The sequence below is a fragment of the Ixodes scapularis genome, unplaced genomic scaffold (assembly GCF_016920785.2).
Source record: "Ixodes scapularis isolate PalLabHiFi unplaced genomic scaffold, ASM1692078v2 PGA_scaffold5__190_contigs__length_132052651, whole genome shotgun sequence".
Lineage (NCBI taxonomy): Eukaryota > Metazoa > Arthropoda > Arachnida > Ixodida > Ixodidae > Ixodes > Ixodes scapularis.
Window position 1 is genome coordinate 52,766,154 of NW_024609880.1, and position 13,074 is coordinate 52,779,227.

Sequence of the window (13,074 nt, forward strand, 5' to 3'; positions counted from 1 at the left end):
TCGATATACAAAACTTAAAAAAAAAGTTAATTAAGAAATTATTAACAATATAATTTTTAAGTAAATTAAAAGAAATAGTAAAATTATGATTAAATTTAGTTAGACGAATACGGCATTAACAACGTGGAAGTCGCAAGAGGAGCAGCCGACGCTTTCAAGCGCGAAAACTCGGGAGCGCGCGCGCATATTTTTGGCTTGTTATTGTGGGTGAGTAGACAGTACTTTATAAATGTAGATGATGCTCTTCTTGTTCGAGGTCGTTACAAGACCCATGCAGTGTTCACGAGGCGAGGTCAATGAGACATTACGGCATTAATTCTCGCCTGTGTCATCCGTGGCAGCCCTCGTTAAACTGCGGCCGCGATCGCATACTCGTGATACATATAATGTCACATAGTCGGCAGAAATAAACAAATGGGCGCTTCAACAACGAAAAAGGGCCCAGCAGCGTGCTTACAGAAATAAACGACTATAAAGTCCACTTGAAGATCCGAGTATCGGCTGTTCCGGCGTACCGTGAACACTTGATCGTGCTCCTACGAGAGGGACAAGTCATCATAGAGTCAGATCGAACCGACCCTTCCGCGGAAGCAAGTATGGTTTCTCTTACGTTATTCAGAACTTGGATCACATAAGAGCGAAGAAGTGTATGTTTTACTTTGTAGTAGGTACCATCCCGTGTGTAAAAGGAAGGAAGCAGAGTTAAGGCGTTATTGTGCTTTCACCTAAGGACAATGTGAGTCTAATGCGCGAGTCCCACTCCCACTACACTTACCAACTTCAAGGCAGTGGCATTCAGATCGTCGAACAACGTTTCATCGACACATTGTCCCGTCGACATGCGACATTTCATCGTAAGGCTTCCGGCGTTCGTTTTGTCATCGCACCCTGCTACGTTTCGTCGCACACAACCCTGCTGTTTCTGCAAGAAACTTTTTGCATCTCGCCTGATTTATGGAGGGAGAGAGGGGTGGGGGGGGGGGGGGGGATGCTTGGAGAAACACGCCTCAGTGAATCACGTGCTAGATTTTTGCTGCTTCCAGGTTTGGTTATGCACTTAGTAAAAACATTATGTTGTCCAGGAAACGTTGACAGCGCCCATTTGTTTATTTCTGCCGACTATGTGACCTTAAATGTATCACGAGTATGCGATCGCGGCCGCAGTTTAACGAGGTTATGCACTTAGTAAAAACATTACATTGTCCAGGAAACGTTGACAGTGGATAAAACGTGCTTCATGAAATGTGTGTCACAAAAGGTTGCCCACGAAACATGTTTCGACCATGCGATGGGTACCCATGCAAAGGTGCTTCCTTTGGCAAGCTTTTAAGTTCTTGATGCTTGTGAAGTAAGCACGAGGAATTGCAAGCCTGCCAAAGAATCCTTCGCGTAAATGCTGCACATGCTTGAGGTTTGTCGATCTAGTGGGACTAGGGCATAAGCAGACATATCAGGTATCTTCCATGCTTTGGAAGCCAAGCTTTGGTGCAGTGTTTTCAGATCCCAAATATCTATTTCTGTTCCAAATCGGGACGTAGCGCAGCTTGTGGACACTGCAAACATGTCTTGAACCCTGGGCAGGGCATTCACACTGCTATTTTCATGCAGTCTACAAGAATGAACGAGGCACGAGAGACAACACAGATCTCATTGTAGAAGCTCTAAGAAAAATGTAAAAAGTCAGTTTGTCATCAAAGACATTGGGACCTTTAACTGATACGACGAGTATTCGCAGGATGTCGCTTTGGCACATTAGCGTCACTGTTACTTATTCATACCTTCTGGCTACTCTGGTGCCACCCTGACTTACTTGCCAATGAAGCTTTTTGCCCATTCCTTTCTCGTACCAAAATGAACTGTATGGCTGTAATATCGTCGTTGCTTAGGAAACTTATGACTGCCTACATTACAGAAAGAAATCCGCAAATTCCTCTTTGATGCCGATAACCCCAGTCCCCACCATTTAGACATATCCTGATGGGCACCTTTGTGACCCATGTAGGCGGTGTAAGTTTAAAATTAACCACATACAACTAGAAGTTGAACGGTGCAAAATGAGCACTTTGAAAGCCTGGACTTGTTGAAGGCTCACAAGTTTAGACAAATATAGACATGAATGGATAGATGCTAATGGCTGTACCCTTTACGAGTGGGGACCCAAAAGTAACCGGAATGAATTTCTGGAGGGCGGGCCGTTCGTAGTACCAGCCTCCGGCGTTAGCAGTGCTTAGTGGCACCCCTTCCAACTCGGTTTGCCAACCAGTGTCGTGTGCTAAAGTTCTAGAGGCATGTGATTTTTTTCCCCAAGCGCTTCAAAATCGTTCCTTGTGTTTTGCAATGTCTGATTTGAAAGAGTTTTTACATCTACAAAACATTCTCCTTTCACGACTATTTTTTTAATACGGGCAAACTGGAAAAAGTCACACGGTGCGAGGTCTGGTGAATAGGTGGAGAAGCGGTGTCGTGCCATTTTTGTTCAAAGATTGTTGCACTGTCGTTAGTGTGTGCTGGCAGTTTGTCATGATAGAACCACCCCTCGCCCCTTTCCCACAGATAGGACAGTTCTGCCTCGCTGAGTTGCTCAAGCGTTGCACAACTTCCAGGTAAAACACCCGATTAACGGTTTTGCCAGGACGAACAAACTCTGAGTGAACAATGCCCGTATTTTCTCCGTGTTTTCATCAGTTGAGGAAGTTGCGGGTCGCCCTGAATGTGGTTGGTCGTCGATTAATAATTCACCAGCCTTGAAGAAAGACAACCACTCGTAGACCTGCGATTTCTTCATAGCATCTTTATAAGCTGTCTGAAGCATTACAAGAGTTTCCACCGCCATTTTGTCTGAAAGAAAACAAAATTTCACGGATGCACGCTGTTCCTTCAAATCAGACATTGCAAAAAAAATATATATTTTGAAGCGTTTTGGAAAAAAATTGCATGCCGCTAATAATTGGCAGGTTATCTGGATATTTATACAGCGTGTAGTTGGTCAGCCATTTCATAGTGCAATGAGTCACTCGCTGTAGATGAGCAATTTAGCCAGTGCAGTACAACCGCTAGCCTGGGGTCTTTAACGTACGCCACGCAGTAGTGATACACGACCGCACGCCAGTACAATGCTCATCCAGATTGAAATGGGCAGGGGTGGGGATTGAACAACAAATGCTGATAGAACTTTAGCAGATGACACTGATCGGCAAATTGGGTCCGGATGACACTGGTCGGCAAATTGGGTCTGAAAGGGTGCCGCTAACTGCTGCTTGCAGCAGTAGCTGGTACTACGAATGGCCCGCCCTCCAGAAATTCATTCCAGTTACTTGTGGGTCCCCCTTGTATAACGGACAGTAGCTTGTGCCACCTAGCCAGGCTACCATACATACTCTTCACACTCGGCAACAACATTTCTTAGCTATGTTGTCAAGGCTAGCATACTAGTTTCTTCGGCACTGTCAAACCGACTCGTGTAAGCGAACGCGAATGAGACGGAAGGGGAAGCCACATGCTTGCGTAGCGTGCAGTGCGGGGCTGTTGCAGCTCCGTGGAAGATTAGCCATGGACGGATAAGTAGGACTGTTAATTTTCACTTCTGTTTCTGTTTGTGTCCCTTGTAGCCGAGTGGAGCAGAGTGCCATGCACGCGTTCCTGAAGTCTGCCAACCCCAACCTCGCCCCCCCGTTGAAGGAGAGGGGGAAAGAAGCCAAGCAGAAGCCCAAGAGAGAGGTGCATGTTCCCTGGGTGGAGAAATAGTAAGCCAATCAATATCTCCCGTTGAATTTCGCGCGAATGCGGGCAGCGCAATTGATGTGTCTCTTCGATCGCCACTTACGAAACGCGATAATTGTGCAGCCGCCCGAAGACAGTGGATGATGTGGCCCACCAGGACGAAGTGGTGTCTGTTCTTAAAAAGTCTCTCCTTGGAGCAGATGTAAGTGCATTACCTAATGTAGCTATGCTCTTTGTGCTAAGGGTAGGTATAAGTTAGTTATTTGTGATAACAGTGTCAAAAGTAGCCACCTTTTTTCCTTCTAGGTGGGTGGAAATAAGAAAAGAAAAGCCATTTTATGGAAGCAGCCAAAGTTTTAGAAGGAAGAGATTATGGGAAACAGTGCTAGATATTTCTGAAAATGTTATTGAAGTTAAGAAGTATGGCAGAACCCCAGTGGAAGAGCTATGGGGTTGAATGCCCCACCCCAAATATATAATATAATGTAATGTAATGTACAATGCAGGAACCCCTCCCAATTCCCAAGTCAGGGGCATCCCAGTTCCTCCTAAAAGGAAATCTTAGCCATGTCACTCCACAAACCATTTGGTACAACAGTGTCACTTGGAACAACTGATCGCTAATCATCACATATGATAGAAACCCTTTTGTTTTTTTAAATGTTTCACTGATTATTAATGCCAGTTTACGCATCACAAACTACCAACGAAACAAGCTCAAATGCAAAAGTCGCATTGCATTCGAGCCAGTTGTTATTAATGGATCCTGCACTTCAGGACAATAGAGCTATACTATTTCTTTTTTTACAGTGCACTCGTTTTAATTGAAGCTGATTTGATCAACAGCTTCCCAACCTCCTATTTTATGGACCTCCCGGCACCGGAAAGACGTCAACCATCCTGGCACTGTCACGAGAGCTCTTTGGGTAAGTCAGCAAGGTGCCGATATTACGCGGCTTTTTTCACTTTGTCTTTGTAGCGAGCGAATAACGATCTTGTGCTGCCTTGTCTCTGATGTTTGTGTCGCTTTCTTCGGTTGTGCTGACAAATGCAGGGACATGTACAAGTCTCGTATCCTAGAGCTGAACGCTTCGGACGAGCGCGGCATTCAGGTGGTCCGGGAGAAAATCAAGAACTTTTCCCAGCTCACCGCCAATGCCACGAGGCCAGAGTATGTAGACGTTTGTGTTTCTGCTTGCCACGTGTGCTTGCTTTACGGGGCAGAATCGGCTGTGAATGAAAATATAGTCCCTTATAACAACGTAAAGACAAGTGAGATGCTGCTTCCTTCACAGACTGCAGATAAATCTACATACATGCATACTAGCAATCTGGTGGGGGCCTGTGCCGCACAACTTAAATGAACCATTAATTAAGGTTGTTTGTGTAACTTCTTGATGGTTTTTACTTTTTAGAGCTCTTAATTGTGTTACTGCTGGGTTTTAGCTTACGCATCTCGCTGTTTGCTTTGCCACAATCTACGCTTGTTTATTGGTTACCTTCTAAGGCTGCAAATTGCAAAGTTTGGGAGGCACAAGCAAAAGGTGCATGGAAGGGGTCTATTTTTTCTCAAGTTCTGTTCCAGACATGCAACAATCCTTGGTAATACAAGTTCTAGATAAAAGACGGCCAATTGTGATCGGCCTATGCACTGCGATTAGCACAGCCAGCTGTGCCAGTTTGCAAGTGCCTTGTTCTGTTTGTGGCTTATATTTTTCCAGTTGTGCCTCACAATGTCTCACAAGTTGTGCACAGTGCCATCAAAAACACATGCAAAATGCTTACTTTGCAAAAACGCTCTTACCAGAAAAGTGCTTTCTAAAGCCAGGTGCTTGTGTCCATACCTCCATCAACATTATCACAAAAAAGTTTTATGTACCGTAAAATACCGAGCATCCGCCCATTCCACAACAAGCACCCACCCCTCAATTTCGTAACATAATGAAAGTACACAAAAGGCATATCTTTACAGATTATTGGCGCTTGCTCGGGATCTTATGGTATGTTTTTCGTTTCTCTTTTTCTCCCAGCCTAAACGTGGCCAGCCTAGCCGGTCAAAAGGCTCAATTGGCTCGATTGTCACAGTTCAATTGGACGCTGTCGAATGTGTTACTCTGGTAACATTCAGTGGCTCTAGTGGTTGCAACTTGCTTATCCAGGATTTATGGAGAATCATATTTGGGCACCTGGCTTATTGACAGCTGCAATTTAATTGCCAAGTGTCCGCCGATTCACATATTCCTTTGGCACGCAGTGGAAGACCCTGCCCGCCGTTCAAGATAGTGATTCTGGACGAAGCAGACTCTATGACGCCGAGTGCCCAGGTGTGTACATGCTGCGAGTGTGTTGCTACACAAATGGGGTGGGCATACTCTTTGGTGGTTACTCATGCAAAAAAATCTGCAAGCGTGTTTTTGCCCATATTTGTCCTTACTTTATTTGGGATGTTGCCGTAACTTGCCCTCTACGGATGCTATAGTTAGAATTTTGAGATGGCAAATATTCACCGAGTTACAGGCTTAAATTATGCTGAAATGCCCACTGGAGAAATAAGGGAAATAATCTTGAGAGATTGGGGGATGTGCACTTGTTAGCTGCAAGAGTAAAAATGCAGAAGAGGCACATAGTAGGGTGGACTTCACCGCATTTCACCGGTGTGCTTCATGAGGTGGCTAATGAGGAAAAGTGTTTCGGTTAGCCAGATGAGCTGAGAAGTTTGGGGTGGGTGCTTGATATGTCCATTGCTTGTAGCTTTTAAACATTTCAAAAGTATCGGGTGGGGGCTAATCATCGCATGGTAGCAGGCTCACTATTTTACGGTAAGCAAAAGGAGAAATCTCATTTATTCACAAGATCAAACATATCTCCTGCACACCACTGCAACAAGAGCACGGCATGTTGCCACTTTCGTTAGTGAGCAATTTGCCAAACTTGTAGTACTTGCGTGAAGCAGTTAGGTATGTTATCTGAACTCTGGATGATACTGTCCATGCATCTGGTTCAATGCTTACCTTGAAGTTAAGTCTCTAACAAAGTGTCTGCTAATGTCCTGGAGCTTTCTATGGTTGCCATTTCCGAGTGCCCTCGTCCACCCCTACTATTGTCCCGCCTTTTGCGATTGTGCACATTGTATTGTTATAAAAGGGACACTGACAAGGCATTTATGCTCACCAATTTTTATTTCTACATGACATGATAGCCCAACTACCCAAAACACAGTCCGCAAACAGAAATTCGTTTGCTCTCTGCCCAAAAACCGCCGATCCAGAATTGGCCGGTTTCATTGAGTCGCACTCACTCTCTTTTTGGCCACGTGCTGTTCTCTATGGTTTAGACAGTACCACCAAATTTGGTCAAAGTCGTAGGTCAATGAAGGCACACCTTCACGACGATTCGATTGATATAAAAAAGTTGCACAGAGAACGGGAAGCACTCTGCATTCTCTGTGTAATTCACAACATGGTGTCGTATCACAAGAGTCGCGAGCTGGACAGCTGAACGAAGCGGACTAAACAATGTCGGCGGACGACGGGTGTGAGGACCTCTGCTTCAGAACTGTTCGCGGTACTGGCAAATTTGTCTAACTTCGAAAGAAATCTTTTATTGATCAAAACAATTAGAACTTATTCATTACGACACGCCCGACCGCCAAGTTGATTTGCACGAAGACGTCGCCGAGTCGTCACCACTCCTCCCGGCTGAAGACATTGCTTGCCTTACGAACACAAATTGGTAAGAGCTTCAGACACGTGCAAACATCAAGCACAAAGTGCTTGACTTTTGCATTTTCGTGCAACTTGCACATTTTTCGTCTGCTTCGTATGCCCGGAAAAACGAAGGAAAGAAGAAAAAAGAAAATGCGGTTGGGTGTAGCCATGTGATTTCCGGCAACATAATGCATGATAAAGGCACATAATAAATTGCCTTTTTGGAGGGTGTCAGTGTCCCTTTAAAGCAACATGAACTTGCACCTTGTATTATTAGTAATACAAAGTGCGATGAAAACTTCTATATTGCGTCGTTATTAATGCTGGAGTCTTGGATTAACCCTAAATTTTGTCCTTTTGAAATCGACAGGCAGCACTGCGTCGGACCATGGAAAAGCAAACGAAGACCACACGCTTCTGTCTCATTTGCAACTACATCAGCAGGTTTGTGCAGTTGACTGCAGTTTTTGCTACAGTAGAACTCCTTAGGTCAGCTTACAAAAGCTATCTTTACTATTTACTACATCTGTATCTATATCATATCTACAATACATGCTTACTAAGTACTAGTGTTGTTAATATTCAAATTTTCTAACAGTAGTTTTGAATAGTACGCTAATCGATATTCGCTTCGAGATGAACTGCGATAGCCAAATTTTTTAATGTGTTGATTGCGGCAGGTTAACCCCATTGAACGTGCTTGTTACCTGAGCACCGGCGCAGTGCGGAAAAGCAGCACCCACGGAGCTCGCTTCCATGGGCGTGGCTTCTCTGCGGTGCACCGGTGCTCAGTAAAAAGTGCATTCAATAAGGAAAACCTGCCGTGATGAATGGTTTGAAAAGTATGAATATCGCAGCCGCTTGCTTAGGAGAAAATCACACTTTTAAAGTAGGATGGTGCACACACGTGCCTGGCTTAGTTAAAAAGAAACAAACTTTGGGAATGTGGATATCTACATTTCAGTAAAATTTTCAAAATTCAACTAGCTATAACGCACGAGTAAATGTTAGGCAGAGATGCCCTGACAACCTGTGTTAATCATTCGTGATTGAAGAAAAAATATTTGCATATAGCAAGAATACTCCAAATCCCCTTGATTAGGTATAGCTGGGCATCTCTACAAGTTTAATCTTATGTCAAGTGCATTGTTTACTAGCCACCCAAATGTATGCATTGAACTTTCTGAAGCCACAGTTGATGAAAATAGATAGATTAAAATTAACTTGGCTCAGAAATGAACAAGTGGAAGCTTTGCAACGACTTTCGCTAGTTCAGCTGAGTGGTGAAAGGCTTAGAGAAACTATTCAATATTCAATTTGAAAATATTCGGCCAAAACCATTATTTGCTTTGAATTCGCTTCAAACTCAAAATCCACTATTTGCACATGACTACAGTAAGTGCGCAACTTCTCTTTACAGTAATGTAAATTTGTAGTCAACTTGTAGTACTGTTGGTACAGGTATTTGAAGTACCGATATGCTAAAGATACTGAATTATCACACCAAATATTTGTGTAAGCTGGTGTACTCATATTATGTTAAATAAGTATTTGATCGTCAGCATTGGAACTTGGTGGCGTCTCTGTGAACCGACAGGATCATTGAGCCGCTAACATCGAGGTGCTCGAAGTTCCGCTTCAAGCCACTTCCCAAGGACATCCTGTTGGAACGGCTCCAGAAGATCTGCACTGCAGAGAATGTGCAGTGTGATGACGAGGCAATTCTTCTTTTCTTTTTCTTCTTTTTTCTGAAGAGTGCTTGTCTTGGTTGACGAGTAATGTCAAAACCTCAACCCAACTGGTTGTGGAAGTTCCAAACTGAACTCGTTTTTCATTGCTAGCAAACCTCCGGGAGTGGCTTATGTGGCGTAAATAAACTAGTAGTGAATGCTATGGTGTCTTTTGCCTATGCTAACGAACCAATAAACATATGATTAATATTAACATAAGACCAGGCATGTGTCAATGGTACATCTGCCAACATACAGAATTCTGTACATGCCTGGTTGCCCCTATTTGTTTTTTGCTTTCATAATGTTAGTAAGTAGACCAACAGACTTGAACTTTCCTGCCTAACCAAGTTGCTGATTGTTCACGTTATAGGAGTATATTTCCAGTGGCTTGTACCGTATCAGCATGCATAGCTATATTGGTGCTGCCACCTTTTGGGAGTGTCGGCTAGCCCGTTAGCTTGCAACACATCCACAGAAAGTCACTCTCCTTATTCAAGCATTAACCCAGATCTGAAAGCACCAGATACGAATCACCGGTGCTTTCAGTTCCACTCATACAACCAACCGATATATGAAGTGACTGCATACAGAAGCGTTGCAAACTGGACTAGTTGGTACCAACTTGCTATAAAATGGGGTGCACTAAGAAGGGTGACCACCAGAAGACGCGTATGACAGGCGAGCTGTGGTACGCATCTTCCTTCGGTCCCTCTTTTTCGTGCGCTCCATTTGCGCTGCGAGGCAGGGCCGGGTGCCGGCGAGCTGACAACTGTCGTCTGTTCTCTCTAGGTTCTCGACTTCCTCATGGAGGCCTGCGAGGGAGACATGCGCAGGGCCATCACTCTGTTCCAGAGCGTGTCCAGGCTGAAATTGGGCGAGCCAGTCTTGACGGAAGACGTGGCCGAGGTTGCTTGCGTAAGCGACGCCTTGCCTCATTTCCCCTTGCACACGTTTTGCTTTTTGGTGAATCCAAAGCAATGTAGACTACCAGTTCTACTTTCTTCACATAATAGTGTATCCCAGTGGTTGCTACGAGCCATCCTAGCCAATCCAGCGCCGTGAACGTATCACATGACACTTGCACAGCATTGGATTGGCTTGGCTCAGCGTCCTCTGCGGTCCATTGTAAGGTGAAATGGAGTATAGTGGGCTTCACATACAGCTAAGGGCTGGTTCACATATTTGCGTCAGAGTGAGGTCTACTGTGTCGACACCGCTTGTGACTGCTTAACAACACTGTGTGTCCTCTCATCTTTCATTGGGTACCCCGGCCGCTAGGAATCGCCTCAAAACTTTGTTTCAATTTCCTGGGCATTTTCGTCGTAGGATGCAGACACAACATATGGCGTCTCTCCAAGTCTGGTGCGCTCTCTTTTTCAGATTATTCCCAAGAGTTGGGTCGACAGGGTCCTGCAGACTTGTGCCTCCAATTCCTACGAGAAGCTCGACCAGACGATACAGGTAACCGACTGCTTTGCGAGCTCGCGAGAGCGTCGAGACTAGACGAATGCTGCTTGCTTTCTCACAGGATCTGGTGCTGGAGGGCTACCCGGCGTCGCAGCTGTTCAACCAGCTTCACGACGTCCTCATAGCGAGTGCAGATTACGACGACAAGCAGAAGTCGGTGATCATGGAGAAGCTTGCCGTGAGTTGTCTGCCATTGTTTCCCGGCTAGCCCCCCTCTCGGAGCGCAGCGTGGCACCGACATGTAAACTGCATCAGGTGCCATAAAGCATGTTTTCTTTGCCAAAGGAAATGCTGAAGGTGCCCAAGGAAGGTTTGCTATTTGCATGCGCGCCTCTTATCAGCGGAGGCAAGCGAAAAATCAACAACTTTTAAGGGAGTACTGAATAAAAAAAAATCTCCCAGTTTGAGGAGAGTAAAAATGCACACGGTTTGAGTGTGCTTTTATTAATTCAAAGTTTGCTTAAACCGAAGTGCACCACTGCCACCGTGAGCTTTGAATTATCGAGATCTGACTTCAACTTTTAGGGGGGACATGGCCTGGGAGGGTAAACTTTCGAACCATTCCTTCAAATTGGTTCAAACTTTCGGGGTAAATTGAACCCCATTAGGATTGATGACATCTAAAGTTTCAGTCTTGTAGGCTACTTCTGCAACATACTATGCTTAACAAGCTCCAGAAAGAGAGTTACTTTATTAGGAAATGTATTTAAAAAGAAAAAATAATTGCAATCCACAAAATGTTTGGTTTAATATGATGTAGAATACCCATAGTGCAAGTTAAGGTAAAAAGTAAATGTAAAAAGTGTAATTCTAGAGAAAAACAATAACACCCCAAAAGAGCAAAAGATTTTAACAAATTTCTGTGTTTAAAGTATTCATTTTTTGTCATGAAGAATTTAGCTATTTGAGACGATGAGTACCTCAACTTGTTCCTCGAGAAATTTCCGTCCAGGAGACCACCGAATCAAATCTTTACACTTTCAAAATGTCAAATGATACATTTCCTCGTACATTTCCTGCCAGAAAGTGAAACTGAGAAAAATGCATTTGAAGTTTCAACTTTAGGTTTCTTTCTTTTCTATGAGTACAAGGTAGGCAAAATTCACCTGGAGTATTGTTAGCACGTTCCTCTTTGAGACTTCGTTGTTCCCCTGGAAATAGCTACCAGTTTGTGTTGCTTGTAGGCAAGCTAGCTTTTGTAGCAGGCATTCCTTGACAGATAAACTGGCAAGAACTAAGAGGCAAATCATACTAAGGAAGAGCAACAAAGCAGGAATATGATCTGAAGTGGAAGATTCTGTGAAAGGGTGTTACTGAAGATTGCACAATATCACGTCACCGGGCAGGACCAGTCGTAAACCCTGTTTCGGGTCTCAAACAAAAAGATTCCTCATACCAGATTTTCAGGATTTCTTTCTGTTTGGATGTATAGGCTTCTCCTGGCCATTGAAAATTTTAAACTTGGAAAACTTCTACTGGCTAAATCTATAGCGAATGGTGCTTCCAATGTGGGTTAGATGTTCTGGCTATGTGAAACAAGTATGAAGCAGCGCTATATAAAAATTTCAAAGAACTTGCTCCCTCCTGACTTAGAGGGCTGCCGACATGTCGAAAATAATTTATTGTGAGATAAATCCGGCATGTTTATAAATGAAAGTTTCTGAAACCATTCTCTGAAAGTTAATACACAGAAACATATTTAAAAAAAAAAAAAAGTTTCTTGAAAAATTTGAATTTTGAGGTTTTCCCCCTTGGTCCATTGCATTCCTCCACACTGCTCTTTGTATATTGTAGAAACTTTATTTTTATTTAATCCTCAATATTTGATTCCTATCTTTTTAGATCTGCGATCACAGGCTCCTTGAAGGTGCGGATGAGTATCTGCAGATGATGGATCTTTGCGTCACCATCATGAACCAGGTGTGCAGTGTGCAGCGAGCATAATTAGACACTGCTCTCACGGGGGAATGCATGTGTTTTCATTTTGCACATCTCTGTTATAACTAATAAACTGTTACATTTTTGTAATTCACAATTCCGACTTTTAATCGCAAACTTGTACTAAAAGCAAGTTTTTTTGTTTTTTCAGTTCAATATATTAGCTGTTATAGGTCTTACAACAGACTTTATTCTTTCAAAGGCTAAGGCACAATTTCATTTGTCTTCCAAGCTGAGCAGAAGCAGTTGCCACCATTGTTATTACTCAGATTTCCTTGCCTATTGCACAAATTGTTTAGTGCATTGAAGAGCTTTGTGGGAAACTAAGTTGGCAATATTTTTGCTTTAAGTAAGCAAGATGCAACCCAATAGAATGCAACAAGTACTGCAGGTTTACTCCTCAAACCTCACAGTTTGAGAAGTGTACTTGAATTGAATTTTCATTATAACTTGTGTATTCCATTCCAGGTAAAATTTAGGTTTTGACACAAAAACAAATTTATTGTCTG

At 43.5% G+C, this 13,074-nt stretch overlaps 1 protein-coding gene across 2 annotated transcripts; it reads left to right on the forward strand.

Annotated features, from left to right (window-relative positions):
* The first annotated feature begins 131 nt into the window (after positions 1–131).
* LOC120846858 (replication factor C subunit 4) lies at positions 132–12,662 on the forward strand. 2 transcript variants are annotated; one of them, XM_042293801.1, is made up of 13 exons: positions 155–207; positions 2,554–2,603; positions 3,609–3,743; positions 3,844–3,922; positions 4,567–4,646; positions 4,775–4,891; positions 5,975–6,044; positions 7,798–7,871; positions 9,025–9,145; positions 9,950–10,075; positions 10,541–10,621; positions 10,689–10,805; positions 12,470–12,662. In XM_042293801.1, exons 3-13 carry the CDS (start codon positions 3,628–3,630, stop codon positions 12,569–12,571), a joined length of 1,083 nt encoding a protein of 360 aa, XP_042149735.1. In that variant the 5' UTR covers positions 155–207; positions 2,554–2,603; positions 3,609–3,627; the 3' UTR covers positions 12,572–12,662. The 2 variants fall into 2 exon arrangements, with proteins under 2 accessions (XP_040074685.1, XP_042149735.1); XM_040218751.2 differs by lacking the exon at positions 2,554–2,603 and having other exon boundaries at positions 132–207.
* Positions 12,663–13,074: the final 412 nt, after the last annotated feature.

Bases quoted from the DNA above. Each gene is read 5' to 3' on its own strand.
- LOC120846858 (XM_040218751.2), top strand. From the start codon at position 3,628: ATGCACGCGTTCCTGAAGTCTGCCAACCCCAACCTCGCCCCCCCGTTG. The intron at 4,647-4,774 runs GTAAGTCAGCAA...TGACAAATGCAG, and splicing joins CTGTCACGAGAGCTCTTTGG to GGACATGTACAAGTCTCGTA. The intron at 4,892-5,974 runs GTATGTAGACGT...TTTGGCACGCAG, and splicing joins GCCAATGCCACGAGGCCAGA to TGGAAGACCCTGCCCGCCGT.